Source organism: Macrobrachium rosenbergii, chromosome 43, assembly GCF_040412425.1.
Source record: "Macrobrachium rosenbergii isolate ZJJX-2024 chromosome 43, ASM4041242v1, whole genome shotgun sequence".
Taxonomy (NCBI): Eukaryota; Metazoa; Arthropoda; class Malacostraca; order Decapoda; family Palaemonidae; genus Macrobrachium; species Macrobrachium rosenbergii.
This window is the reverse complement of record NC_089783.1, coordinates 42,969,230-42,996,624: the sequence shown is the minus strand read 5'-3', so window position 1 is coordinate 42,996,624 and position 27,395 is coordinate 42,969,230. Positions and strand designations below refer to the sequence as shown.

At 38.7% G+C, this 27,395-nt stretch overlaps 1 protein-coding gene across 2 annotated transcripts in view; it reads right to left on the bottom strand.

Annotated features, from left to right (window-relative positions):
• The window catches only part of LOC136828825 (uncharacterized), a 26,022-nt gene extending 2,139 nt beyond the window's left edge, over positions 1-23,883 (bottom strand). Inside the window, exons 1-6 of one of the 2 annotated variants that reach the window (XM_067087076.1) lie at positions 23,416-23,883; positions 10,363-10,485; positions 8,091-8,138; positions 3,970-4,037; positions 3,255-3,458; positions 1-158 (exon numbers count right to left, since the gene is read on the bottom strand). The exon at positions 1-158 is cut by the window's left edge and continues 1,370 nt beyond it. In XM_067087076.1, coding sequence (XP_066943177.1) covers positions 60-158; positions 3,255-3,458; positions 3,970-4,037; positions 8,091-8,138; positions 10,363-10,485; positions 23,416-23,743 — 870 coding nt within the window. In that variant the 5' untranslated portion in view covers positions 23,744-23,883 and the 3' untranslated portion in view covers positions 1-59. The remainder of the gene's footprint in view (positions 159-3,254; positions 3,459-3,969; positions 4,038-8,090; positions 8,139-10,362; positions 10,486-23,415) is intronic. The other variant, XM_067087078.1, reaches the window with a different exon arrangement.
• Between the last annotated feature and the right edge of the window lie 3,512 nt (positions 23,884-27,395).

The window sequence follows — 27,395 nt, the reverse complement described above, 5'->3', positions numbered from 1 at the left end:
CAGTTCAACTTACACAGATCAACCCCTGTCTTAGCAATATACAAAACTGTACCACATTACTATGCTTCCACTTCCTTCTTCTCTTCTTGGTGGTTGGATAAGAGTAACAAGGGAAACATTCCAAGGAGACATCCAAGCACTACACCAACTCCTCTGCCCTGTGAAATAAAATAAAATTTTCCAGATATCATGGGAGATTAAGTAAGATTTCACAACTCACCTATGTAATATACCTCTGAAATACATTTCTCTTCAACAAAATGCAGATACTGTACAGTTCTGTTTCTAAGGCTGGCATTTCTTACTATTTTCATGAAGAAATTCAAGCAAAACAAAATGTCAGGCCACATAATGTAATCAATGTCTTGGTCAAATTTGTAATAATCAACAAGCAAGCTATCTAAAGCTCTTTAAACCTCTACCTGATCAACAGTACCTGTTCATTGTGTGCTGCATCAAAACAAGAACATAATATTACAATTTTAAGAAAAATCAAAGTCAATCAGGCCTACTGACCTAGAGGCCTAACTTCATTTTGAAACTTAACCCATTTAATGTAAATACATAGTGCAGCCACATTCTGAATTATATACAGGTATGTTTTCTTAACTAGCTCTTATTTACATATTTAAATATACTCATACCTAAGAGTTAGAAAGATAGGGCAGCCTAAACAATGGGTACTGAAGAAGGTAGCACAGAAATGTAATATACTGGAGACATTTTTAATCAAAAGAATAACACACACAAAAGGTACCAAAATGCAGGACAAAATGGTAGCTACTTTTTCAATATTAGATCAGTACAGTACATATATGTGTATATGTATAAGTACACATCATGTTGTTGTATGTTAGCTTTCAGCCCAAAGAAACAGTTCTGGCATTCCTCACAGTTGTGAGAGAGAGAGAGAGAGAGAGAGAGAGAGAGAGAGAGAGAGAGAGAGAGAGAGAGAGAGAGAGAGAGAGAGAGAGAGAGAGAGAGAGAATTTTAATGTTAAATTTTCTTATACATTTTATATACACTCATTTTGTGTACAGTACTGTACAATGTACAATGTTATGTCATTGCCCTATGCAATGACATAACAGGGAAAAAAGTTTATGAAACCCTGTTTTACATATGAACTGGGTTTTTTACCATCTCCAAAAAATACCTATATCAGCAAGGGCCTTGGATATATTATTGTGGATAACTGAAGGAATGCTGTATACAGTATATGTAGTATACATACAGTATTATAATATAAATGAATAAATAAATATATATATATATATATATATATATATATATATATATATATACACACACACATATTATATATATATATATATATATATATATATATATATATATATATATATATATATATATATATATATATATATATATATATATATATATATATATTATATATAATGAAAATCCTTTTCCCATATATATTTATTTTGAAATTATAGGATGAAGTTTACATGCCTTGACTGATATTCATATTACGACCATAAGTTTCTTTTACAAAGCTAGATTCAATGATATTCCTTTCCAGCACATTATTAGAATAGGCTATCTTTTACACCCACCACCCACCTGATAGTATGATTGTTCTCACTGACATGCACAAAAATTCCACTGTTCACCTGTGCATGCACAAAAAATTCCACTGTTCACTGGAGCATATTTTATACATTTTTTATGCCCTTCTAGTCTCTTTTCCAGTGTGACCAATATAAAAGTTTTCACAAGACTTATATGGAATTTTATATACACACCAAGACAATATATACTAAAGGGATTGTGAGTGTGGCCAGTCGGTTGGGAGCTGGAAGTTGAATAGAGATCTTGCACTGTGATATGACTTGTTTGTGGTTTGCACTCCTTGTTTGAGACACTGAGGTAATGAAGACCCGAAGAATACTGAGCTCTATCAAGCTGAACTTTTGGATTTATTTGCCTACAATACAGGTAAATCAGATTTGCAAAACTGGGGTCAGAAATGGGATCAAGTAGTTTGGCTATCACAGTGGAAAAATGTAATGGTCAACCTAAGACCTAGCAGCATAAGAGGAAACAGAAGCAGAAGCTTCTGAAAACTAAAAGTTATAAATATAGCAATACTGACAACTATTATGGTTATTATTTAGGAAGAAAGCAGAAGAAAAGTGACTAAAGATTCAAGGTAAGAAGAATCAAATACTTATGACAAATTGAAAAAAGAGATGAAGACAATGTGATGATGTGAAAGTAGAGATAACTCAAAAGATTCAGAAAAGAAATAGAGAGATGCTAAAATTTGTGGAAAGCAAGCTTCAGAGTATGAAGTAAGTTGTGGCACAGCAACAAAACAAAAAGAAAAAAAAGTGATGATACTCTACTTGTGCAAAATGAAGAGCTGGCTACAGAGAAGAGGACTTTTGACAAGCATGATGACTCATTTAACAAGTTATTCATTAATGCAAAAGGGCTTGAGGAACAGTGTGGCATTCTGGGGATAAGATTATTCAGTGTGATAGGCTTTTGGAAAAATGGATGATCCACATAAAACTGAACTAGGAAATACAGATGATAGATACACATAAAACTGAGCTAAACAGTGTGAAATAAGGAGTGTTCAAGATCACAACCCTTCAGTGACCATCCCCATGAGCTGCTCCACAAAGACCTAGGCAGGCAACCACTAATCCACAGCTACATTGCACCCAAGGATAGCATTCTTAGTATCCTCTCACCCTCATCACCTTGTTTTAAATTTGTATATACATCATATAAAAAAAATATTTATCCAGTTTGGATTACTATCCTCCAGTGGGGAGGAGCAATACTGATAAATTATATGCATAACTGCCCTAAGACATACACTTCAGTCCACTGAGATTGGATCCACAATAAAAAACTAACTTTAAAGGTTTTCAGCTTCAGTCATCCATGTCAGCCAAAACTCACCCTTCTTCATGTTCAAAGAGCAAAGTCATATTCAATGCTACTCTGGTTCATCTACCACATCATGCCAGAACAAGAAATGAAAAAATGAGATAAAATAAAAAATCTTATAAAATTTGGCTAGAATAAATAACAGAAATTTAAGAAACAAGAATCACTTTAAAATGGGTGCTCTCATCATGGCATGCAACCACAAGTAAATTTTTTAGCTAGGAGACTGGAGGGAAGAAACACAAAATGAGCAGATATGAACTTGAATATTAAAATACTCTTCAAGTACTTGATATACAAAAATATGGAGCATCACAGTAACTCACAATATTGGAGGACCATCTTGATGACATCATCTCCAACTGTTCCTGAGAGAGACTTGGAGGCTTGATTCCAATTTTTACGGCAATATTTTCTACATACCAAGCTGACCCTATGCCAGCCAAATCACTAACTGTATTACCTAGTGCAGCTGCTGCCATGGTGCTGATGCCAAGACCAATACCAATTGTTGTATCAATATAGTCACCCTGTAGAAAAGAGTAAGGAATTTTACACAACTGAAAATCAGTACAACTTGTGATATTATAACATATAAATTATTTAGCCTGGGTGCAGTATGCCCTTAAACCTACAGGATAAATAAATGAAAGTATAATACAGAGCTACACCTTGCAGTATACAGTATTGATTACATGTATGCAACAATACTATACTCAGAAAAGTGGATTTAAGATTATCACTTTTTCCATCATTTAAAATATTCAATTATAACCTAATCTGAGAACTCCCAAATAACAAATGCTACCAAATTCTTCAGCAATAGGCTTTTCTAATATAAAAGAAGCACTTATATATAAAACAAGCATTTATAGAAACCCACCTTTCCTTTTGAAGTGAACAGACACTATTCTACATACCTTATAATTAAACCACAACTAGCACTACCTCTACTATTTATTTCTTTGCCTAAATTATTGTACAAGGGTATTTTGTTATCATGTTCCAATATTAATAAAAAAATATTACATCAATACTTACAGCAACAATCATAATAAAGTTGTCGAGGAAACCAAAACCAATAAATGGTAGAGCATTATACAAAGCCACTGTAAATAAATAAGGAAGCATATGTTATAATAATCTTTAGTATGATTAAAAGAACATTTCTTTTAGTAAAAAAAAAAAAAAAAAAAAGCCAGTACTCATATAACAAAAGTTAATTGGATTGCCAGCCTAATGACCTTATCTACACCAAGCCAAAAGAAAAAATAAAAAGGCATGATGGAAAATGTGGGGTTTAACCTTAATGGAACTTCCTGAAATTACAAAGTGACAAATCAAGTAAAATGGAACCAGGAGGACAAAGACGCACATTTATGTGTTCTGGAGTGCATATAGCTGACAATCCATTTACACCTCCTTCCTTTCACTTCTATCTATTTTTCATCCCACATGTATTATTTAAATATTCAAGGTACTATGCCAAGAAAAAAACACCTTTTTGAAGCAATTTGTATTTTTTATAGGTATACAAACCATAGCTTTTCATACATGGAGTATCCTTCAGTAAGCTGGAATGGCTGTTGAATCTTGGTAAGAAGGTTATTAACTGGTGGAGATAAGGGAAGTGAGGTGAGATCTCTGACTTGCCTCACACTGATTTCTTCATTCTTTCTATTGGTTTCAAAATAAATTTGTTATTTGTTCCTATGGGGAACAATCACTGCCTTTAATACTAGCCCCTTAGGATGGGGTAGTCCCTGCTAGAAAAGAGAGTTGGAGTCCACCAAGAAATGTCATGTTTCCATGTGCCTGTGCAAGTAGGGGATGCAATGACTGCTGCAATCTCCAATTGATCTGGTGAAAAGAAGACCAATGCAGTAGGACCCTGGTCTGAGATCCCTGAAAATCTGGAGGGATTCGAGTATGAACAATATTCTGGAGGACCAGAGCATCTCCCATGGGAAGTGTGAATTTGGTGGGTAACCTTATCCTGGCATTTAATAAATTATGCGTTCAAAAAAGGCTTCACCATGTTCTTCCTATCCCTAGTTAAAAGAGAAATGACAGAGCCATGCATTCTAAGCCACTTAGAGTAGGTGCCTGTTGTGTACTTACCTTAATCTCACTCAATTCCAGTGTGTACTTTGGCCTGCATTCATCCTGAAAAGGAAAGAGAAAGAAAGGGAGAAACATTCATTCCTCATTCACACTTCTTACAAGGATGTGCCTAATATGACTCGGTAACTACACAACTTGCTGAACAGCCACCCCTGGTCCCAATAAAAAAAGTGTCCAGGGACTTGTGGGTGACATCCCTCAGGTAGAATGAGGTAAAGGTAGCCTGATCACACCAGACACCCACCCTCATTACTGAAAAACCAAAAAGTTCTTCTGAAAGGTGAGAAACAGTCCCATGGCACCAACTTCATGTGCTCTTGAGCTAGAAGGGAGACCACACTCCTTTGGAGAGGAATCGTAGGCTCACTAAATGATCTAATGAAGTCAGAAGGAAAGGTTATTCCCAGACACCTCCCCTTTGCACGTACATGCAGGCCCTTTTCAGCATGGAGGAAGAAAAAGAACACCTACAGCAAGCCTTCCATGACCACAGTAGCCTCAACTCCACCACAGAACATTGCTGTGATCGTCGCATCCCCTTCTTTGACGTCCTCGTTAGGCAACAAGGGGAGCGCTTCGTAACTCAAGTATACTCAAACCCACGAACCTGAGCATGTGCCTGAACGGTGAGAGTGGGTGCCCAGAGAGGTACAAATGCAATCAGTGCCTTCATCAGGAGAGCCCTCTCACACTGCTCTTCTGGGAAAGACACTCACACCGAATTAGAGCGTGTTGCCCAGGTTTTAATCAACAATGGGTATGCCAACCGGGACATTGCAAGATGCATATGTAGAACCATTGATAAATGGTATCAACAGGCGCCTCACCCCGCTGCCCTTGAAGAAATCACTCTCTTTTGCAAGGGAGTGTTCCACAGGAAACACAAAGAGAACAAGTGCACCCTTCGTAACATCCTAGAAGGAAACGTCTCCCTTAAGGACCCGGGAAAAAAGGTTAAACTGGTAATTTATTACAAAAGCAAAAAGACCAGTGGCCTGATCATGAAAAATAACCCAGCCCCTGTGGTGCAGGATCCTCTGAAAAGAACCAACATACAAATGCCCTGCCCAGGAATGCCTCAGCACCTACACTGGTATGACTACGATGAGATTTTCCAAGAGGATCTCCTACCACACTCAAGAAGGCGCCATCTATAACCATGCAAAGAGAACCCACAATGTAAGAATAACACGAAAGGATATAATTCCTAACATCGGCATTACAGATAAGACAGCAGGCCCTAACTATCGGAAAGGAGAGACCTAGTCTTAATACCACTCAAGAGACTTCCCTACTCCCGACAGTGCCGCAAAGGGCCCCAACCACGGGCACCCCTGAGCCGAACAAACAGACCAAGCAGAAGATGCGCCCTTCTGCTGGCAGTGACCTTCCCAATACTAACATCCCAGTCTCCAACGTCCCCACGTGAAGATCAGTGCGAGCATCTACCTCTGAGAGACAGCCTTGCTCAGGAACTTAATCCCCTGAGCCAGCCAATGAAAAATCAGCTTTCACAACATGAAGCACCTGAGATGCTATAAAAACCAGCTAACTACCCTATTCCAACCAGAAGAAGTCCACCCTTCCTTAAGAATGAATCGACGATATGGTTGGAAACGTTGGAATTCACTACGCCCTTAGAAACACGATGAAGGAGATTCTCAGCTTTAATTTGCGAGTTCCAAAAACTCTACGGCGACCACACGCCAATTTTAACTTCATATGATCTGATAATATTAAAATGAACCTACAAAAAACCATTTCCTTACCCAGACTATGAACATCGGCCAGTTATTAGCAAATATCAGCCCTGATGAAAAGAAAATGAGAAAAATTGAAAAAACCTTGTATAAAATCAATTCTGCTGATGCTGCCATTCTCTTTAACAAGACTTGCTTGAAAGAGGGTCTGCTACCTTCAAATAATAATAGTAATAAGTATCAAAACTCCTGAAACATCTACAACTAAAAACTATTCAAACATACTGGAAAGAAAAACATCACACACACACTCACCAACAATGAAAACAATAAAACTATATAACCATGGTCAACAAGGTACCTGAACTTCATAAAAAACACACACACTTGGTGAAACAGTAAATAAATGCATTACCTATAATGTTACAATTCAACTTTATATCCCATAACAAAATTCATTGAATAAATTATAATAAAATACAACCTAATTCAAATAAAATCAAACATACCCACCAAATTACCAAGCAATGCTCAGTCAAAGAGAGGTAGTAAAACCAGTTGTACTTACAAAGACAAGCATGACAGAAACAGACTAACAAATCTTCCAGCCAGTGAGGAGAAAATACCCATTAATATTCAAGGAATTTTGGAGTGCCATGCACAAACTATTAACACTAGATGAATACTGAAATTTCAATGGGAAAATTGCCAGACTATGCAAAATCATATACAATCAAGAGTTTCAATTTCAATTTCAAAAGCATGGACAACAAAATAATGCTTGCTTGACTGACACAGGGAATGACAAAACCCCTAGAGGTGCACTCAGATTAGACATCTGCCAGGTGAAGTCTTCTTTCTCCTTATTTTCTGAGTGTCTAAGGAATTGCTGACTGCAGATTTAAGCAAATGTAAACTGATGGGTTATGTTAAACCAAACATTTCTTAATGTAACTTACTGGGAGTGTACAACAAAAATCTACTTTATTATTATCTACCAGTTCCCTAACATCTTTGTTACATGACTAATTTCCAAAATATTACATACATTTTTGACATTTTCCTATAAAAAAGATTGTTAGCATTTTACTTCACAGAAAAGTTTCTTGACGTGTCTTGTTTTTACTGTTTACAGCAATTCATTTCTAATGTTCACACTTTCATTCTAGATTTTTTACCTTTTGTTGAACCTGCCTGTCTAGCATTACAGACAGGTAAATAATACACTCAAATGTCAGTGTCAGCTTTAGAAAAGGTAACTAATTTACAAAAAGACTATACAACTTCAATAGCAACAGTAACAAGAAGTATTACGAGCTGATTTACGCATACACTTACAATTTCTGAGTTCAGAAGCTGTAGGACGCTTGGGTTTGGCCTTTTCAGCTGTAGAAAAAAAAAGGAAATATAACGTTAATTTATGACGATTTTGATGCTACAATAACTCTATGGCTCTTGAAAATGTAGTAAGTTATAATATTTCATTATCCTGCAATCAATACCAAGTGTAGAACAAAGTTTCTTTAAAAATTATTATCAGCCCAGAGTAATGAAATGCAAAAAAAACCACTGCCTAATAAAATTATTTAAAAAGATATACTGTATATGGAAATTATAATTGTAATCATAAAATGAAAGCTTGATTAGCAGGTAAAATTTAAAAGGATTTCCACACCTATTTTCTTCATGCTTTATACTCAGAACCTAAACTCTACATGACAGGAACCTAGCATGCCTGAAATGGCATTCAGATAAACTAGTTTATATGATTGGGATATTTTCTATCATGACCAATCAGAAATTCTTATGAGGAAATATAGTTACATTCCAAGTTTTTGCAAGTTACCCAACCTTTCGTTTTATGACCAATGCTAGGGTACCACAAAGTCTTCTGATGTCCAACACCTTGGGTTCTCCTGCCACTTCTTTCTCGGGAACTTCATATTCTACTGCAGAATCCTGCTCAAGCACCATCATGTTGGTCACTGCAATTCTTACTCAGCAACATCCTTTTTGTCCATCTTGTCAAACCTGACTTCACGTGACAACCTAAGTACAGTATGTCTCCCTGGAGAAGGAGATTTTGTGAAGTCATGAATACATTTAAGCCATATATTTCTCCAGATGTCATTCAATGAAAGTGATTACAGCATATCTTGACAGCAATGTTCTTCAGTACTCTTTGGCCATCTTATCAAAACTAGCGTTAAAACTATGGACCAAGCTTTTCATCTTATGACGCATACAGCAAGGTATAAACCTTGTGATAATAATTCAGTCCCTGGGCAAGATGAGAGATATAGAATTGGGAGGCAGAAACAACACCTCAGTTCTGTGACTCCAACTCAGAGATACTCGGATTATTATTCTGTCTGGCTAGGAAAACACAGACAAAAAGCCTCTCTCTTAATGAGACATCATTTGTTAGCTTCCAAGCAGGCAGACTAAAGAAGCCTTTTTTGTGAAATTGACAAAAGTGAGGCTGTGGAAGTAATTTTTCCCAGCAAGAAAGACCCCTGGGATGATGAATCAACAATCTCAGCACAATTCGGAACCATTCACACTGAGGCAAAAGAGGAGCTTTCAATATCATAGTCATGCTGAATGATTATTTGATTTAGTCCAATACTAGACATATTAGAGATTGAGGTACTGATCTCTAGATTGTTCCATGGATTCATGAAAGCATCAATTCCCTAGGGTGCTTGGTTTGAGGGCTCCAAATAGTAACTGGGCTAACTGGGCAGTTTACTTTGAGGGCTCCGAATAGTAACTGGGCCAACTGGGCAGTTTACTAAGTTTTTATTCTCTAAGATATGCTTGAAAATTAATGTAACAGTTTGTTCCTTCTTATTTGATGACACACGGAAGATCACTTTGTGCCTCCCTCTTTACACAGGTACACCAGTGGCAGAGTGGTACAAAATCATATCCATGACCTTCTTGGAAAGATGGCAGGAGAAGGACTGAAGAGTCATGAATATTCTGCCTTTAATTCCAAAAGGCTGATATGAAAACATTCTTCCTCTTCTGAAAACTTTCCTGAGACAGTACAGCTAAATCTGATAACAGAACAACTGAAAAATTGTAATGGCAGACTGTCTAGATGTCTCTAGACTGACCTAGTGTTAAGATGTAACTGAAGAGATATCAGATATATCCAGCTGTGAGGTACTAATTTCTTGTGAGAAGTAAGATGAATCCAGACCTCTAGCCATAACTAAGCAGAAGATGAGGAACAAAGAAACTCCTCCAGGAGGGAAAAAAAGCTTCTGAATTTTATCTGGGTTGGTTAAACTAGCTATACTATTTGCTACAATTGATATTGAAAATTTGGCTACACTTGGTGCATATATTCTCAACAACAAAGTACAGTATTAAACTCTTTAAAAGGAAAAATAATTATATTTCTTTGCACAAAAAGTATGACTAGACACTATGTAACAACAAATTACAAGAAAATACAGCATGAAATACAGAGGATAGTCATATTTCGTAAAAAGCCTTCATAAAACATAATCAAATGTGAAAAAAATCTGAAGATCCCAAAGACACCATAATATAGGGAATCATACCACCAAAATAATACAGTATTTGTAGACTGACTTACCAACTTTCTTCTTCAACCAGTCCTGAGGTATCTCACAGTAGGTGCCAGTAGGATCAGCACCAAGTTGATGCAAAGATGAGGGACGGCCAAAACGTGATCGCCATCTCCATGAAGCTAACTTCTCTGTGAATTATCCAAAGCAAATATGATAATTAGAATATTTCATACAACACAACAGCAAGGGTTCCATTACTCATGGAATATATACGCCGAAAAAATTCTACAACAAAGTTATCAGTAAACACAGGTGCCCTGAACTAAGTCTGGGCAGGGCTTGGTTTCCTGATCTAAACTGTGACAGACTATGGTTGGTCTGGATTAAACTGGCACTATGTACGGCTAGCTTGAACTTGATTACTAACAGAAAAGGGTGACCTGAAATAAATTCTCACTGGATATGCGTGACCTGGACTAAGCAGTCACCAATTTGGATAGCCTTAACTAAACTTTAATGGAGTAAGTATGGACTAAAGTTAATTGTTATCCAATAAGAACTGCTTTGATTACAGCTTAAGCAGACAGAGATGATCTATATCAATCTTACTGGAGAAGGTGCCTGAAATAGACTCTCTCTCTCTCTCTCTCTCTCTCTCTCTCTCTCTCTCTCTCTCTCTCTCTCTCTCTCTCTCTCTCTCTCTCTCTCTCTATTACCTTTAAAAATTACCATTAAGTAGGCACTCTTCATCAGTTCCTGCCTAAGACAAAGTCAACAGGTAAACATAGCAGAAACCATAGTAAAAGCTCTGACAAGGCTCTGTTTAAAGATAAGGATGACCTTCAGGAGCTTGTAGGTTTTGGGACATGTGAATTAAAATAAAATATACAAACTCATCACGGCACCACATGCCTAAAACCTTCTGTGCAAGCTAACGGAGCCAATGGCTGAGTGGGTACAACAGGATGACATGCACCAGCAGTCATGGAGTCGATGCATAAACAGGGGATAATAAGCATCACTAAACCAAAAGCACTATATACAGTACTTGATGACACTGCCTTCCCTACTATTACTGTAGGCTTAAATCTGGTGGGTTGTCAACTCAATGGATGAGGTCCTGGGGCTTTTCAACAAAAAGCTTGATGTACACTATGAAAGCTGGAATTGCCATGGTTGCTGGTACCAGACTTGCCCTACCAAGTGGTGCAGCAGCATGGTATGATTTCTCAGCCAGTTCCCAGTGCTATGCACAATTCAACCAGTTGTTGCTAACTAAATGAACACATATAAAGCACTAAAGGGAAAGTACAGTGCAAGTACACAACTTAACAAAAAAGTATACCCTACGTACACATGCTGTCAACATGAAATGGCACTGTTTAGCAAGGAAAATACCTTTGGTGAAATATCTCCTTTTAGTTTTGAGTCAGATAATCAGTGCCGCTGACCTAGTGAACACATACTTCATCATATGTCTGGATGACATTAATGAAAGAACTGGGATACAACACACTGAAAACAATGGCAAGTCATAATCACTTACACAGCGGTAATAGTAGCAATTTTTTTTTCTTCTTCACTTTCATCTGATTATTGACACATTGACTTAAAAGACACTGAGAAGACTATTGGTTCTCCAGATGAAATTAGTGTATCACTGTAAATAAAAATAGGTACTGTATATCACAAAAATGCTTGCCTATGTCCTATGATCATATACTCAGTTCCTGAAATTTACATGAACATTTTGGAAACTGGATTTAATGCTGCATATACACCATGATCATGATCATGATCAGAGCCTACATATAGAGCTGCAGCAATTCCAGGCTTCCCATTGGATTATGACAGGATGCCATGTTTGTTTGCATTTAGGGCAAGGTGTACAGCGCTCCAAATGGACACGGGCCATAACTATTAGATAGATAAAATTACATCAAAAGCTAGTGACATTTCCTTATCTGCAAATCTGGCTGAAAGAGTCTAAAAAGTGAGGCTAGTACTTGATTGGATTTAGAACAAGTGAAAAACCATTTAAACAAGGCCCGTTGTGAAAATAAGCTTAGCAATGATGAAATATATAATTTATGTGAAATTTCTTATGAACTGGATAATTTTAACAAATAAATTGATGTTTTCTATCATTATGTATGTATCTCAGGCATGGATGAGATACTGACAGAATTTAATGATTTATTAGCTTTTGATTCAGGATGCCCTGTAAAAATTTAACATTTAACAACTTTGAAGTGAACACTGCCTGACATAATTAATGAAATGATAAAAAGTTAAAATAAAAAATGTAAAATAAAATGGTTTCATAAACCTACATTCAAATGGTTGTGTATTTTTTGTACTTGGTAAAGAATATATAAAATAAAAAGTAAATAAATCACACAGCAACCTGTGGCACATCAATCTGTTTAAAATAAACAATTTTTTTTCTTGTTATGTGTTGCACTTATTCTGTTATTTACCCATGCAAAACTGTTGTCTATATTCATTTTGTACTTGTGTGCAATTGATTTTCAAGCGTGCTCTGTTCGACATGTCTCTCTTCGTCCACTTTCTCATTGTCATTGCTTTTTCTATATACTGTACATGTACATTAAAACCTCCCTTACAGACCACTTCGATATAAATACCACCTTAAAATGAAGACCACATTTCAACAGACCCATTTGGATGAAATAAATAATGGTTTCGTGAGTACCTGGTTTTCTGAAAAATATAAATACCACCTCAAAATTAAGACCACATTTCAACAGACCCATTTAGATGAAATAAATAAGTTTCGTGAGTTCCCGGTTTTCTGAAAGTATAAATAACCACCTCAAAATTAAGACCACATTGCAACAGACCCATTTAGATGAAATAAATAATGATTTTGTGAAGTTTGTTTTCATGATTACAAACCAATTTCATGGCCGAACCAACATACAATGCACCAAATTAAAGCTGTAATCTACACCATTTCAATGGTGTCTAAATATCAAAAATAGTTTTTCAAAGAAGAAAGTTACTGAAGGTTCCACGAGTTCTGGATTTTCTGCTATGCAACCAGTAATGGGATCTGCAATAAGCGCAAATTTACTCGTGCGCTTTAGAATGTTTATGCATGGAACCCTAACAAATGATATATCACATTAAAGCTATTAACTCTGCCTTTTAAATGGTGCCTTAAGAGTAAAAATATAATCATGGATACAAAAGTTACTGAGGGCTCCATGAGTTCCAGGTTTTCTTCAAATATCTATTTATGTGCTTCTAGACATACGCTAATTATTACTGAGGCTTTAAAAGCCATTTACATATAAAAACCAACAAATTATACATCACATTAAAGCTGAGAACTTTACAATGATGCCTTAATATCAAAAATATATTTACAAATAAGAAAGTTATTGAGGGTTCCGTGAGTTCTGGGTTCTCTGTGACAGGGAAACCTGGCCTCAAATGTCACTAGACTGCCTGCATCCGCTAGGAGTGCTGTACTGTATACTCATAAACAAATCATGGCTGACATGAAGTGCTGTGGCCCATATTTATAGGCTCTGCTTATATTTACTTATCAAATTCAGACAGTACATTTATTAGAACTGAAATAAACCAATCCTCACCACTGTAGTCAAGTGTTTAACTGTTTACTGCATTTTAGGCTGAAATATATAAATATACAAACAAAATCTACTGGTTATTTTTTACCAAAGTATACCTTAGTTTAACCAGACCACTGAGCTGATTAACAGCTCTCCTAGGGCTGGCCCGAAGGATTAGACTTATTTCACGTGGCTAAGAACCAACTGGTTACCTAGCAATGGGACCTACAGTTTATTGTGGAATCCGAACCACATTATATTGAGAAATGAATTTCTATCACCAGAAATAAATTCCTCTAATTTTTCGTTGACCGGCCGGAGACTCGAACTTGGGCCTAGCAGAGTGCTAGCCAAGAACTCTACCGACTCGTCCAACGAGGAACTATTTTACATATATAATTCTAATAACCACAGTACCTCTAGATTTCTTCACAGTCCAAAGCAAAGGGATTTGAATCAGTAAACAATACCTTTGCAGACAAAGCAGAGGTACTTCCTGAAGGGCTGATGGACACGTATCTGAAAGTATACAGCTTTCAGATCCACCAAAAGTATGAAGTTGCCCCTCTGATAAAAGCCCAAATCGGAAAAAACTGTTATTATCTTGAACTGAGTCTGTAGCACAAATCTGTTCAATGGATACAGGTCGATAATTGGTCTCCAACCACCACTGAGTTCTCTACCAATTAAGTCACCTGAAAAAGCCTGGAGACAGGTCATCTTTCACTTCCAGTGCATTCTTTTCCACCATTGCTCTCACCTATGTTAACAAGGCCAGAGCTCTGCTGAAAAGTACCTCCTTGTCATAGTCTCTCAAGATGGAGTGTTGTCAGCCCACAAATTGTCATCAACCTGAAAGGAGTAGTCTGCATCCTCTGGCAAGCAGGACTGACGCTGATGTGTCAACAGCAGGGGAAGTAGCTTGATAGATCTGCTGTGCAACAGGGAACTTTCTGATCTACAGATAGCACTTTTATCCTAATCTGTCAAAGAGCAAGCTGCAACCATGGAAGTCACAGTGACAATGAACTCTAGAACACTGTATATTCAATCAGCAAGAAGAGATTCAATGAAGGAGCCATGGTTTCTTCTCCAAGATCATAACACTCACAAATGAGCCCAAGATCTCTCAAAAGTGCCATTCTAACTCAGTCAAAGGGAATCTAAAGAAAGACCCTCAGGTCCTAACTGATCTCCTAAAGCATGAACTGGATCCTCTCACAAAAGAGCCTGACACAGCAGTCTGCTCTGGTGACTGATCTTAGGAATATGAATGCTGTATACACAATCTGACCTAGCCTGGCAGTGCCAATTGCCAAACCATGAGCTGAGGTTGCCTCATAAACGGAATGAGCACAGTATTCTGAACCATGGCTAATTCTCCCATACACCTTATCGTTGGCTGAAGCCATACTAGTAAGAGGCTGTGGACGAATTCTCACACATTCTATTGTGCATGTGCACATCAGTCCAGTAAAAATCAGGAAGAATCCAAGTCTCTGCATGATCACATGCATGTAGGTCACCACAATATCCAACAGTAATGTAAAAATGGCAATAATAGGAATCAAAAAGATCACACGGTCATTACTGTAATCGCGAGAGAAAGAGAACAATGAGGGATGTTAGGAGCTACAGAAGAGCAGATGCCAGCAGTGATAACTAACCCAACATTGCAACCTCAAAACTGAAATTAAAAATGCCCAGCAAAAAGGTTAATACCTGAGAGCTTCTTGATGATGAACAAAGAGAGGCTTTTTCAGTTAAATGGCAAGATGGATTTGCACATCTAGAAAATAGCTGACGATGAGCACACAGTCAATGGGGGCTGGTTTGACATCAAGAATGTATATCAATCTGCTGGAAAAGAAGTAATGGGATATAGGGTAACAAGAGGAAACCTTGCACATCAGATGAGACCTGAGATACAATAAAAGATAAATAGAAGCAAGGGGTACATGTAAAAGAATTTGCAAGGAGGAAATGAAGAACGCAATGTAGAATGTGCTAAGTACTCAAGTCCAGACAATGAAGTTTAATGGAGATCAAGAACTAAGAATACCTAGAGAAACAGACCAATGATATTGACAATGCCATGTGTTCATGAAGCAGCACTGGTGTCAGGGTAGCCCACAGAATTACAGTAGCAAGGAAATCTTCATGGGTGAAAAAGAAAAAAGAAAAATACCTATCAAAAGATGGAATGGATGAATTTTAACATAAGAAGAGGAAAAATAATGCTGGAAAAACATTTTTGTGATGTCACAAATAAGATATACAGTATAAGGGAGATAATCTTACCAATGTACCCGACACGGAAGAACACCTCAATATACTAAAGAATGAATTCAAAGTTTTTCAATAATAAAGAAACTAAGGAAATGGAAAACACAGGTCATGACTGAATCAATGCTGAGATAATTTTGGCTGAAACTGAGATGGCACCTCGTACACTAAGTAGACTGGTTTGAAGAATACGGAATGAAAAAATAAAGCCTGATGACCGGAATTGAAAATCATAACAAAAACCAAATAAAGGTAACCTGACTGAATGTGATAACTATAGAAGCACTGTATTTATGCTGTACTGAAAATACAGTGTACTTATTCTAAATAGGATGGATAATAAAACTGATAAAAAGCTTAAGGGATGAACAAGCTTGTTTCAGAAATGGCAGGAGTTAAACAGATAAAATATGGCATTTTTATAATAAAATAAAGTTTTTTATTTACTTCCCAAGCAATTACATAGCTAACAGCTTCCTACCACAGCAGACCATAAATCTAAATTTCGCGGCAGCACCACCATCACTAGTGTAGGTGACAGGGTCCCGCCACTATCGGGACTGACAATTACAACTCAGCGGGAAATCATCAATTCGTTTGAACCAAAATACGTCCATCTGTACAGAAGGAGGGAGGGCTCCGATTATGTAATTGCTTGGTAAGTATACATAAAACTTTATTATGAAAATGTCATTTTTATACAAGTGACTTACCAAGCAATTACATAGCTGACTCCACAATGGGTACTTTGTAGCTGTGGAGGTACACTGACAGCTGACAAAGACAAAAGGAGGTATATACCCCTTGCCCTGGGCATGACCAGAATAAAAAACAAGTGTCACCTACACCGCAATCAAAACTAAACAACCAACACCCTAACCACAAAATTCTGGTGGGTACTCCAGGTACACTTGTACCCCCAGGCTTCCCAATAACTCAAAACCTAAAAAAAAACCAAGGCAAAGAGACAGTAGAGGGACAGATTGCCCCTTAAGCTTCCTCTCCCAACACCATGCCAGCAGTGGATAAAGGCCCTAACATACTACAATAATCAAAAACTGCTACCATGTCTTTCAGGTAGTGCGAAGCAAACATATTACTGTATGCCGAAACGTAAGAGAAGTGGCGACAGCTCGAATCTCATGAGCCTTTACCCTAAGGATCAGGAAGGCGCCCTCTTGGACCTGAGAGTGCGCTTCTGAGATAAGGCTCCTTAAGAAAAAGGAGAGGGCATTCTTAAAGAGCGGGCAAGAGGGGTTTCTCACCGAACACCAGTGGTTGCTTGAGGAACCCCTGATCTTCTCAGTCCTGCAGATGTAAAGCCACAAGGCACTCACAGGGCAAAGAAGTCTCTCCTCTTCTTCTGGCCGAAGAATGTTCTCCAAGCTTTTAATAATAAAAGAACAGGGCCAAGGACAAGAAACGTCCTCATTCTTGGTGAGGAAATCATGCGAAAGAGAGCACACTGCACCTCCTTGCGCAAAACCAACTTTCTTATCCATTGCTTAGAGTTCACTTACTCGCCTCGCTGTAGCCAGAGCTACAAGAAAGAGTGTCTTCTGAGTGAGGGACTTCAAAGAGGCAGCATGAAGAGGTTCAAAAGAGGAGCTCACAAGCCACTTTAAAAGAATGTTCTCCAAGCTTTTAATAATAAAAGAACAGGCAGCATGAAGATTCTTGGTGAGGAAAAGAAAGAGAGCTCACTTGCAAAACCAACTTTCTTATCCATTGTTTAAAACTCGCCTCTCTGTAGCCAAATTCAGTGAGGACTTCAAAGAACTCAAAAGAAGAGCTCACAAGCCACTTTAAAACTATGTCCTCTGTCTTAGAGGTCTCAAAAGACTTGACAAGATCACTAATATCCTGGTTTGCAGACAGGTTAAGGCCTCTGTGCTTGAACACTGCCCTAAGGATAGCCCTATATCCCTTAATTGTACAGGGTGACAGTCTCCTAATAGCCTTGAGAAAGAGTAAGAAGTCTGCAATCTGGGCTACAGAGGTTTCAGAAGAAGAGACATTATTCTGTGCACACCATCCTGAACACTGCCCAGTAGAGCTTTCTAGAAGAAGCTCTTCTACATCTTGTTCCTCGCTGGGTGAGCGGGTTCCGTTCTCAACTAACACACTGTTGGTCGTGAGTTCGAATCTCCGACCGGCCAGTGAAGAACAAGAGGAATTTGTTTCTGGTGATAGAAATTCATTTCTCGCTATAATGTGGTTCGGATTCCACAATAAGCTGTAGGTTCCGTGGCTAGGTAACCAACTGGTTCTTAGCCACGTAAAAATAAATCTAATCCTTCGGGCCACCCCTAGGAGAGCTGTTAATCAGCTCAGTGGTCTGGTTAAACTAAGATATACTTTTTTTTTCTTCTACATCTAGCAATAGCCTCTGCAGCCCTATGTGAAAGTCCTTTTGCTCTGACGAGGCTCCTGACAGTCTGAATCCCGTCAGGGCCAGAGCGGACAACCCTTGATGGTACCCGTGAAAATATGGCTGTTTGAGCAACGACTGTTCTTGTGGAAGGAGCCTCAGAAAATCCACGAGCAGTCTCATCAGGTCGGGAAACCACTCCTTCCTCGGCCAGAAAGGAGACGTTCCGATGAGAACTGAACTTGTTTAACACCTCCCGAATCATCTCAAAGGGGGGAAAGGCATAGAGGTCGAGTAAAAGAGAGGAAGTCAGTTGTTCTTTGATGTATCAAAGAGATCTATGGAGGGCTTGCCCCCAAAGCCTCCACAGATTGCTGCAGACTCTGGAATGCAAGGTCCACTCTGAGGGAGAACCTGGTGACTGTGGCTTAACTGGTCCAACAGCAACATGAAGCAAGGAGCAGCTTGACTTGATTCTGCTGCAGACTCCTAGATGAATGCAAGGTCAACTCTGTAGTGTTGGAGAACCTGGAGGTGACAGATGAATGGCTTTCAACTCCCTGACATTTATATGTAGCAATTTCTAAACTGTCCATGTCCCAACAGACTCCCTAACATTCATACCCCACATCTGAGGCCTAGAATTCCTAGGCTGGGGTGAGTCGTCCTCGAAGTCTCTCCTCGGATAACCACATCGGAGATCCTCCTTGATCTCCAACATGACTGGGAAGACTATGAAGCCTGACTGAGTCTTCCTGCACCAATTTGCCTTCAGGAAGAATTGCAGGGGCCTCATGTGAAGTTTGCCCAACCTCACAAAAGATTCAACTGAGGCCAGAGTTCCAAGAAGGCTCATCCACTGGAGAGCAGAACAGGTTGAGAGACTGAGAAACTCCTGCACAGTCCAGAGACACAACTCGACCCTCTTGGGGGTAAGAAAAACCCAAAAAACTTGAAAGTTCAAAGTCTTCCCCAAATAAAGAATGCTCTGAGACAGTGTCATTTGGGACTTCTGTATGTTTATCAAAATGCCTAACTCTTTCATTAGGCAAAGGGTCCTTTGTTGGAGAGGGGAAACCGTCCTAGAGGAGAATGCCGCAGACTGAGTGAGGAGGTCCTGAATAGGTTTCTTCTGAAGGTCAGAAGAAATCTGAAGAACTGTAGCCTGTGGGAACAAGTGTTGTTTATCCAGAGGGGAATAAAGAAGAGCGAACTTCTGTGAAAGGGTCACACCTTTAGTGGTATAAGAATACCAAAGCTCCTTTTTCTTTAAAATGCTCATAGCAAAAAGGGAAGCCAGCTCCAGATATCTGTCCCTTATACCCTTGTTGAGACAAGAGATGACGTCCATAAAATCTGAGGGGTAGTCCTTTGGGACATGAGGACAATCCTTGATCTTGCAAGCAGGGGCACCCACTGCCCAATCTAAAAAACTAAGCACCTCAATAACTTTAAACAGGTGTTTGATCAAGTGGTCTAGCTCCGAAGTTGAGAACAGGATCTTCGCAGAATTGAAAGCCGACCTCTGAGAAGAGTCTATCAAACTGGAGAAGTCCCCCTGGGAAGCTCCCAGGGACGGGGCCTCTCCAGTTGCGTAAGACAGATATCTCCTCTGAGAGAGCCTCAACAGAGGCTCTTCCCTGAGAGCCAACTTTCTACTGCACTTAAAACCTTCTTAGCAGAGGAAGACAGTACCATCTTTGGGAGTCTTGAAGAATTAACAACCTGGTTGTCCATTAAATGTGTAGACTCCAGGGAAGCCGGAGCTGCAGGCGAGAAGAAATTAGGAAATGTTGCTAACAAAAACCTTGGCAACGAAGCATAAGCAGTTGGAGGAGTTAAAGGGTCTACTTCTTCTTCCTCAGAAGAAGAAATGGGAGACAACTCTGCAAGAGGTTGAGGTGTTGAAGGGGTTTCTTGATTAACCCCAAAATATTATCTAACTGTCGATGAATGGACAGAAAGGAAGGGTCCACTACTATGGGTGCTTGTTGAGCCGAGGCAGACACTGAGGATGAGGGGGAAGCTGGGCAGCGGCTGGATCCAAAACCCCAATTACAGGAGCAGGTGTCAGGAGTTTAGAAGAAGAAGCGACAGGAAGCACAGATGACCAGGGAGGCTCTGCAAACATAGGGCGCTTAGAAGACAAAACAAGCTCAGGAGCCAACTGGCGCTCATACACAGAAAAAGGCTTGGGCACTAACAGGTGCTCGGAAAGAAATGAACGTTCTAATAAAAGACATTCCCCGGCCAAGGGGAGCTCTGGCGCCACAGGGCGCTCTGGCACCAGTGGGTGCTCTCACGCCAATGGGAGCTCTGGCACCAGAGGTCTCAATGCGGACACTACAGACTCAGGTGCTGAGGGAGCTGGAGCTAATGGGTGCTCGGAAGCACAAGGGAGTCCCGAGTCAATAAGCGTAGTAGGAGCTGGAAGCTCAGGCCCTAAAGGATGCTCAGTCACCTTCTTAAATCCAGGAGAATGCTGTGGCGCCACTGATGGACGCTCGTCCATGATCCTAGCCAAGGAAGAGTGCTTGCGAGAAGGGACTAGACATTTAACTGCTGAAAGCTGACCCTCTAACTCCAGGTGATCCTGGGAGAAATGTTCAGGGCTGTCCCAAAAACTGCAAGACAGCTTTGCTACAGAAGACTCCTTGGGCTTCTTCACAGGAACTGCAGGGGAAAGAGACACATCAATAGCATTTCTCTTCAAAGGATGAGACTGCCTGTGGGCAGACCCCACCGACCTGCTTTGGGCTACCAGTTTGGCTCCTCCTAGGTTTAGGGGAGTTTGCCAGGGACCTTTGCCGCGGAGAATCGGCAGGACAGACAGCCACTCCCTCCACTGACACTTCACCAACACTTTTTATACTGCACTTGTCCATAAGGGATTTCACTGAAGCGCCTATCAGTTCTATCGTATTCACTAACAATTCAAATTTCTTATTAACTCTTGACTCAAGGCTGGCAATAGTGTTGGGACTGAGAGTAAGGGAGCCAGGGAGAGGAGATGGTGGAACAGAATGACAACTGGGATTAGGAGGAATAAAAGGTACATTATCAGCCACAGACTTAGCAGGAACCTGACTAGCTAATGTTTTTTTACTATTGGCTCTAGACGCAGCTTTCCTCTTTTTGTCTCTGTCCCAAAAGTGAGCAGGGTTAGTCGCCTAACCAAAACAAAAGTAGCGCTACCGTGAATTTAAAAAATTCTAGCTGCCGGTTAATAGAAACTATGGCTATATAATTACTTGGTAAGTTGCTTATATAAAATTATCCATGAACAAATTTGATGAAAAGATAATGTTGATGTGGTCTTGTCAAATGAATTTGCAGTACAAGATGGAGTGCTACATATGAATGTTACTTCACCTTTGTTGTTCACCATTCTCATTGGAGAGGGTAGTCAGAGATGGAGGAAGAGGTTCAGATTGGGGTAATGAGCAAAAGCTGACAGACTGAATACATAGATGATGATGTTTTAATCAGTAAAACACCATAATATTTGTAAAGCTTGCTTAATAGAATGAATCATATTTCTGGAGTGGTGGGGCTCAAAATAAATCTATGAAAAATAAAAGTAATGTGGGCAGGATATAAACAAATGGATGAAATACTAGTGAATGAGGAAGGGATTAGCCTAATAGGGCTGAATTTCTCAAATACTTAGGAACAATGATATCCAGTACAGGTTATATTGAGTGAGGATTTTATGAAAGATCAAAAAAGGGCAAATAAAAAAATAGGTAGGTTGAATAAGATGTGCAAAACCAAAGATAAATATCACATAAAAGGGATTACAGATAAATTTAGTACAATCTTCACTGATATACTGATATGAATCATGATATGTCAATGAAACTGTATCTCAAAGATTTTGTCAGTTTAAAAATAATGCATTAAGAATATTATAGGAAGTCAGAAGGCAGGATTTAGTGAGAAATTATACCATAAGCAAAATTATGGATGGTCTAGATTGTGATGTGCTTACATTTATTCTGAAAATAAATTTCATCTGCAACCAACAATTTTAATCTGCAACCATGGCAAATACCAAGTGTAATACCTACAGTATACTATTATAGCCTATAATCTTATGATGATCTAGAGGGGCTCAAGTGCAACCTGGCATCCTAAGTTAAGTTATGATGTACTGTATTCATAATATATTCACAATACCACCAGTTCTAATTTTAAGGGGCATTCTATCTTCAACAAAAAGTAGAACCCATTAGATACCTCCTCACATTGCATTTCATTTCCTAATGTCAGGTTAGAAGGAAAGCACTGATACCATTCAGGTAGTACCAGATACCTAAGCAAGTAGGGTGCGTTAGGATGTGCCCATGTAACAACACTTCTCACCTTTCATTCATTCATTTGTCAATCCCCACCCAAAAAACTGATGTCTCCTAACTGTCAGGAGGGACAATGAGGTAATGAGTAATTTCTGGTGGAAATATCAAATTCATTTGAAAAACATGGTTATCAGTTTTGGGCAACTTGTATAATTTCGCTAAATTCACAATTTCTTATACAGTAATCATAAACCACAACACTGAATAACTGAATGATAGGCTAAAATAAAGGTTCGTCTCAGCATAAACTAGGCTACATGGGTAACATCATGTAGGAAAATAACGGCATTAGCCTGCCAGTAGGCCATCATGTAGGAAAATAACGGCAGTAGCCTGCCAGCAGGCCAAGTTCCAACTCAATATATATATGCAGACAGTAAAAATAAGTCTGAAATGGCGGTATGGCCGGAAATTCTTCGACTGCCGCACTTGGCAAGGTGGCCAAGTCAACGATAGATCAGCCTACCGGCTGCCTACGAAGGGTTAGACTACCATACTGACCTTCAGCCTTTTTCATGGCTTCCGTTGCTTGGGCTTTGTGTATTTCTTCCAAAACCGCCGCTCTTTGCTCCGGTGTAAGGGAACTGACAAATTCAAAAACAGTGTCCTGGGTATAAATCGGCGTGTTCCCTTGAATGCTACCATCGGGAATTCGTCCATTCTTATCACTCACAGTTTCTACAGTCTTGTCAGCTGCTGTGGAATACCTTACAGCAGGCGTCGTTTGTATCCGGATTTTCGTCAAATAAACCGAACTAGAATATGGAACTCTATCGCGTATACATCGTAAAATTAGGGAAGCAAAGAGGACAGGCCTTCCTGTCATCATTGTAAACAAAACAGCAGCCGACGCTTAATTGCATTCTCAGTTGCCAGTCAAGATGCGCAAGCAACGAAAACAGGAATTGGTCCTGACATGCATCCTACGTGTTGTTAAGCACGTACTGTATTTCAGACTGTCGTTCCATGCTTTTTAGGCAATAATCAAAATAAAAATAACACTTATTAAACATTCTCATATTTAGTATATTTTAAAATGACATTCTCTCTCCGAAAAGACGATCACATGAATCCAATTACGTTATCTGTCTGAACTTGAGTGATGTAACAAAAAACGTTCACAGAGGCACCGGAGACAAGGAACAGCTGAAAGGGTTATGAGGATGGATGTATTAGCTGTCAGTCAGCCATCAAACGTTTTCATATATCATAATTACAGGACTTTTGAACAGCCTACTTATAAACAAAACTGATCTTTGTACTGTGGCGACGCATGATTGTTAGGTAATATTATTAAAAACTAAAGAAAGTTGTAGCTCATTTTGTACAAAGCAGCAAAAGAAATTGTTACCGAGAGAGTGCAAAATTTTGCATTGTGTAAACTCAAGGTCCAGATCATATCAATAGGTCTACCGCTGCCCACTGATGCTGGAGTCAATTACAAAGAGAGGTTATCATTTAGTCTTGTTCACTGCATTTATTTTCGGTGGACTTTCTATTGTACCCTGCTTCTTTTTAAATAGGCCATAGTTTTCGTAAATGAATTACTCATCAGCGCAGTTACTTCTTAAAAATAGATATGCATTCTTTTCTGTTGTGAATGCCTGGTGCACTTTACTAATATGCACTTCTTTGTGATCCTTACTTCTATTTATGCCTTAGTGAGAATGTTTCTAAAACTCCGGTTTAGTGCTATGTATGGCAATGGTGAAACTACTCACGTACTACTAGCTTTAAAGCTTAGCCAATGAAACTCATTACAGTGAGCTCAAGTCTGTATGGTCTACAGTAGGTCATCTTTTGGTTCATCATAGGCAGTTATGATAAGAGTCTTGAACGTATTCATATGTATTTAAATATTCTTTATGCATTAGATATTTATCTACCAAGTACTTTATGAAACCACAGCCTTTGCTGTTTCTACCTCCGATTAACTTGTGTGTACAGTAGGTTCTTAGGATTTCCCCTTACCTTATTATTGTTATACTTTGCGTTGTCTTTTAATTTCAGGCTTTCACAGTCTTTGCGCCAACGTGTAATGTCTATAACCAGGGTAAAATGGGTTCCACTTGCAAAAACTACAGGTTATCAAAATTAATCGTAATCTAAGATGCTTTAATGTCACATATACATCGATAAACACATCTAGATTTGCAATTTTCAATTTGCACTCTAAAAGTTCTACAAATGGATTATCTCCGAACCAGCAGCTAACCACGTTGAGGCTTGCCCTGGTCTTGTATCATAACATGCCAATCGAGTAGTGCCGGCATTACATATTTTTCATTATTAGTGCGTTTTAAAAGATCGTTCTTCATAGCATATTACCGTCATAGAGGAGTGGGTATGTTCAAACATGTGCATGCGTTTTTTTAAAGGCAAGTTTATTATCTTGTAAAACATTAGATTTTACTCTGTTTGGCACAAATAGCTGATGTTCCAGTATTTTTAAATAAGATAAGTCTCTTTCATATGCCACTTCCTCTCTACCGGAAACAAAGCTATTTTTTTTTTTTATCCAATTGCTGATCGAGCAGCATACTCAAGGAACTCCATTTCTCAGAAAATTAACAATTTCAGTGACAGAAACACAAAATAAAAGGAGAGAACATAAAAATTACTAAATAGACTGAATCATCGGCATTAGATACTTTTGTTTGATTTGCGCTATCTATCGCGGTAATAACTGAAGTTGTATTCAGATAAACTTCTTGTTTGTGGCTTAGTACCTGTTTCTAAGCTCATTCTTATCTTTTTATCTAACCGTCCTAAATCTGCTGTTGTTGGCAGTACAACATCCATACCGTTTCCCATGATCAGTAATATTGTTAGTATGGCTTTCCGCTTATACTTTTCATACTCATTATCTACAACATTTTCCTCTTATGGTAAAGAGGCCATGGCGCGGTCGAAAGTTTGAGAACAATGGTTTTATGGGCACAACCGGCGTAAGGCAACTGAACGTCCCATCTAAGGATAGATGGAACAGCAGATACAAAAAATGAGACAAAAACTTGAACCGAGCGTATGTTACACTTCCCACTTCTACCCTTAGGATCTGACTGGAAATTCGACAGATTTTTTTTTAAACGGAACTGAAATAAAGAATGATCTTATTTTTTATGCTAAAAACTTCAGTATAATTTTCATGACATCAAAGAAGACTTATTTGCAAATTCATGCTGAAGAATAAAGTCTTATGAATTGAGCGTCAAAAGCGTTTTCATTTTTTAAGGATGCAGTCTTCCCTGGGACTCCGTTCTTTCGTCTATCTTTAGGAGAGCAAAATCTCATTGCCAGTCGACGGGTGGGCTCTGATGCATGAGAGGCGAAGGAAGACAAGTTGTCGCAATAAGAGGCGCCAGACTAAATCGAGCTTTGTCCCAGTCCGAGTGCCCTTACGACCCAAAGGACCTCCTGTGGCTCTTTGCTCCGCCCCATTTCCCAGCCGTCTCAAGGTCAGGGTACTATGTGCGTAATTTGCTTTTTTGACGATAAAGTTGGCTACTATTGATTCCGCTGACATATATCTCGGTTGGTTACCGATTAAAATATGGTTATCTAAACGTGATGATAAATCTGGTTGTTATAGTCTATTGGAACGATTACATGAGACTGGGAGATGAACGTTGTCATTGTGCTAGCGGAGGGCTTAACGTGCATACTTATCCCCCCTCAAAACGAGCGCCAATCAGATTTTAACAAGCTAATATGACAACATCTAGTTGTTTCAACTGCTACTACACCGTTCTGTGTACATTATCTTCACACTTAAGGGTATCTAAGGTCAATTAGCCTACTTCACAATTACTATGTTAGCATAGAAAAGTTCTGCCCTCATCCAGATTCATATTTGGATAAAAGAATATATTTATTGTCTCTAGTGTTCTTTGTTTAGATACATAGATACACGTGTTGCTTTTCCTATTTTCTTTTTCCTTAACAACTTAAACTATGGAAAAACAATTTCAGAGGATAAAAAAACAACAAACTAATTGAGAGTTTTTATTCAGTTCACAGATGCTTAGGAAATGAGTTCCCTAAAATGTGTATTGTTATGTAAAAGTGCATCAATTCAGCTGCAGTTGATTTTTCATCGTAACATTTTCAAAACTAGTTTTAAGACTTGATGATTAAGACAGGTGCATAATGTGAAGATGTATAATAAATAATGCATTTTTTACCTGAGAAAGGTTTGTTGGTAATGTAAAGGTATAGACTCACTTAGAGCAGATTTCATCGATAAGCAACAAAATAGAAGTTAGTTACTTTACAACTGAAAATTGTGAATTTCAGTTTTCACTCAAAGAGAGAGAGAGAGAGAGAGAGAGAGAGAGAGAGAGAGAGAGAGAGAGAGAGAGAGAGTTACTAGACTTAGTTCCTGACCAGCAGGACGGGATATCAGTGACATTAAAATCCAAGGCGAATTATTATGGTATTTTTTTCAGTATTCTGTAAAGAAACTGTGTATTTGAATAGAT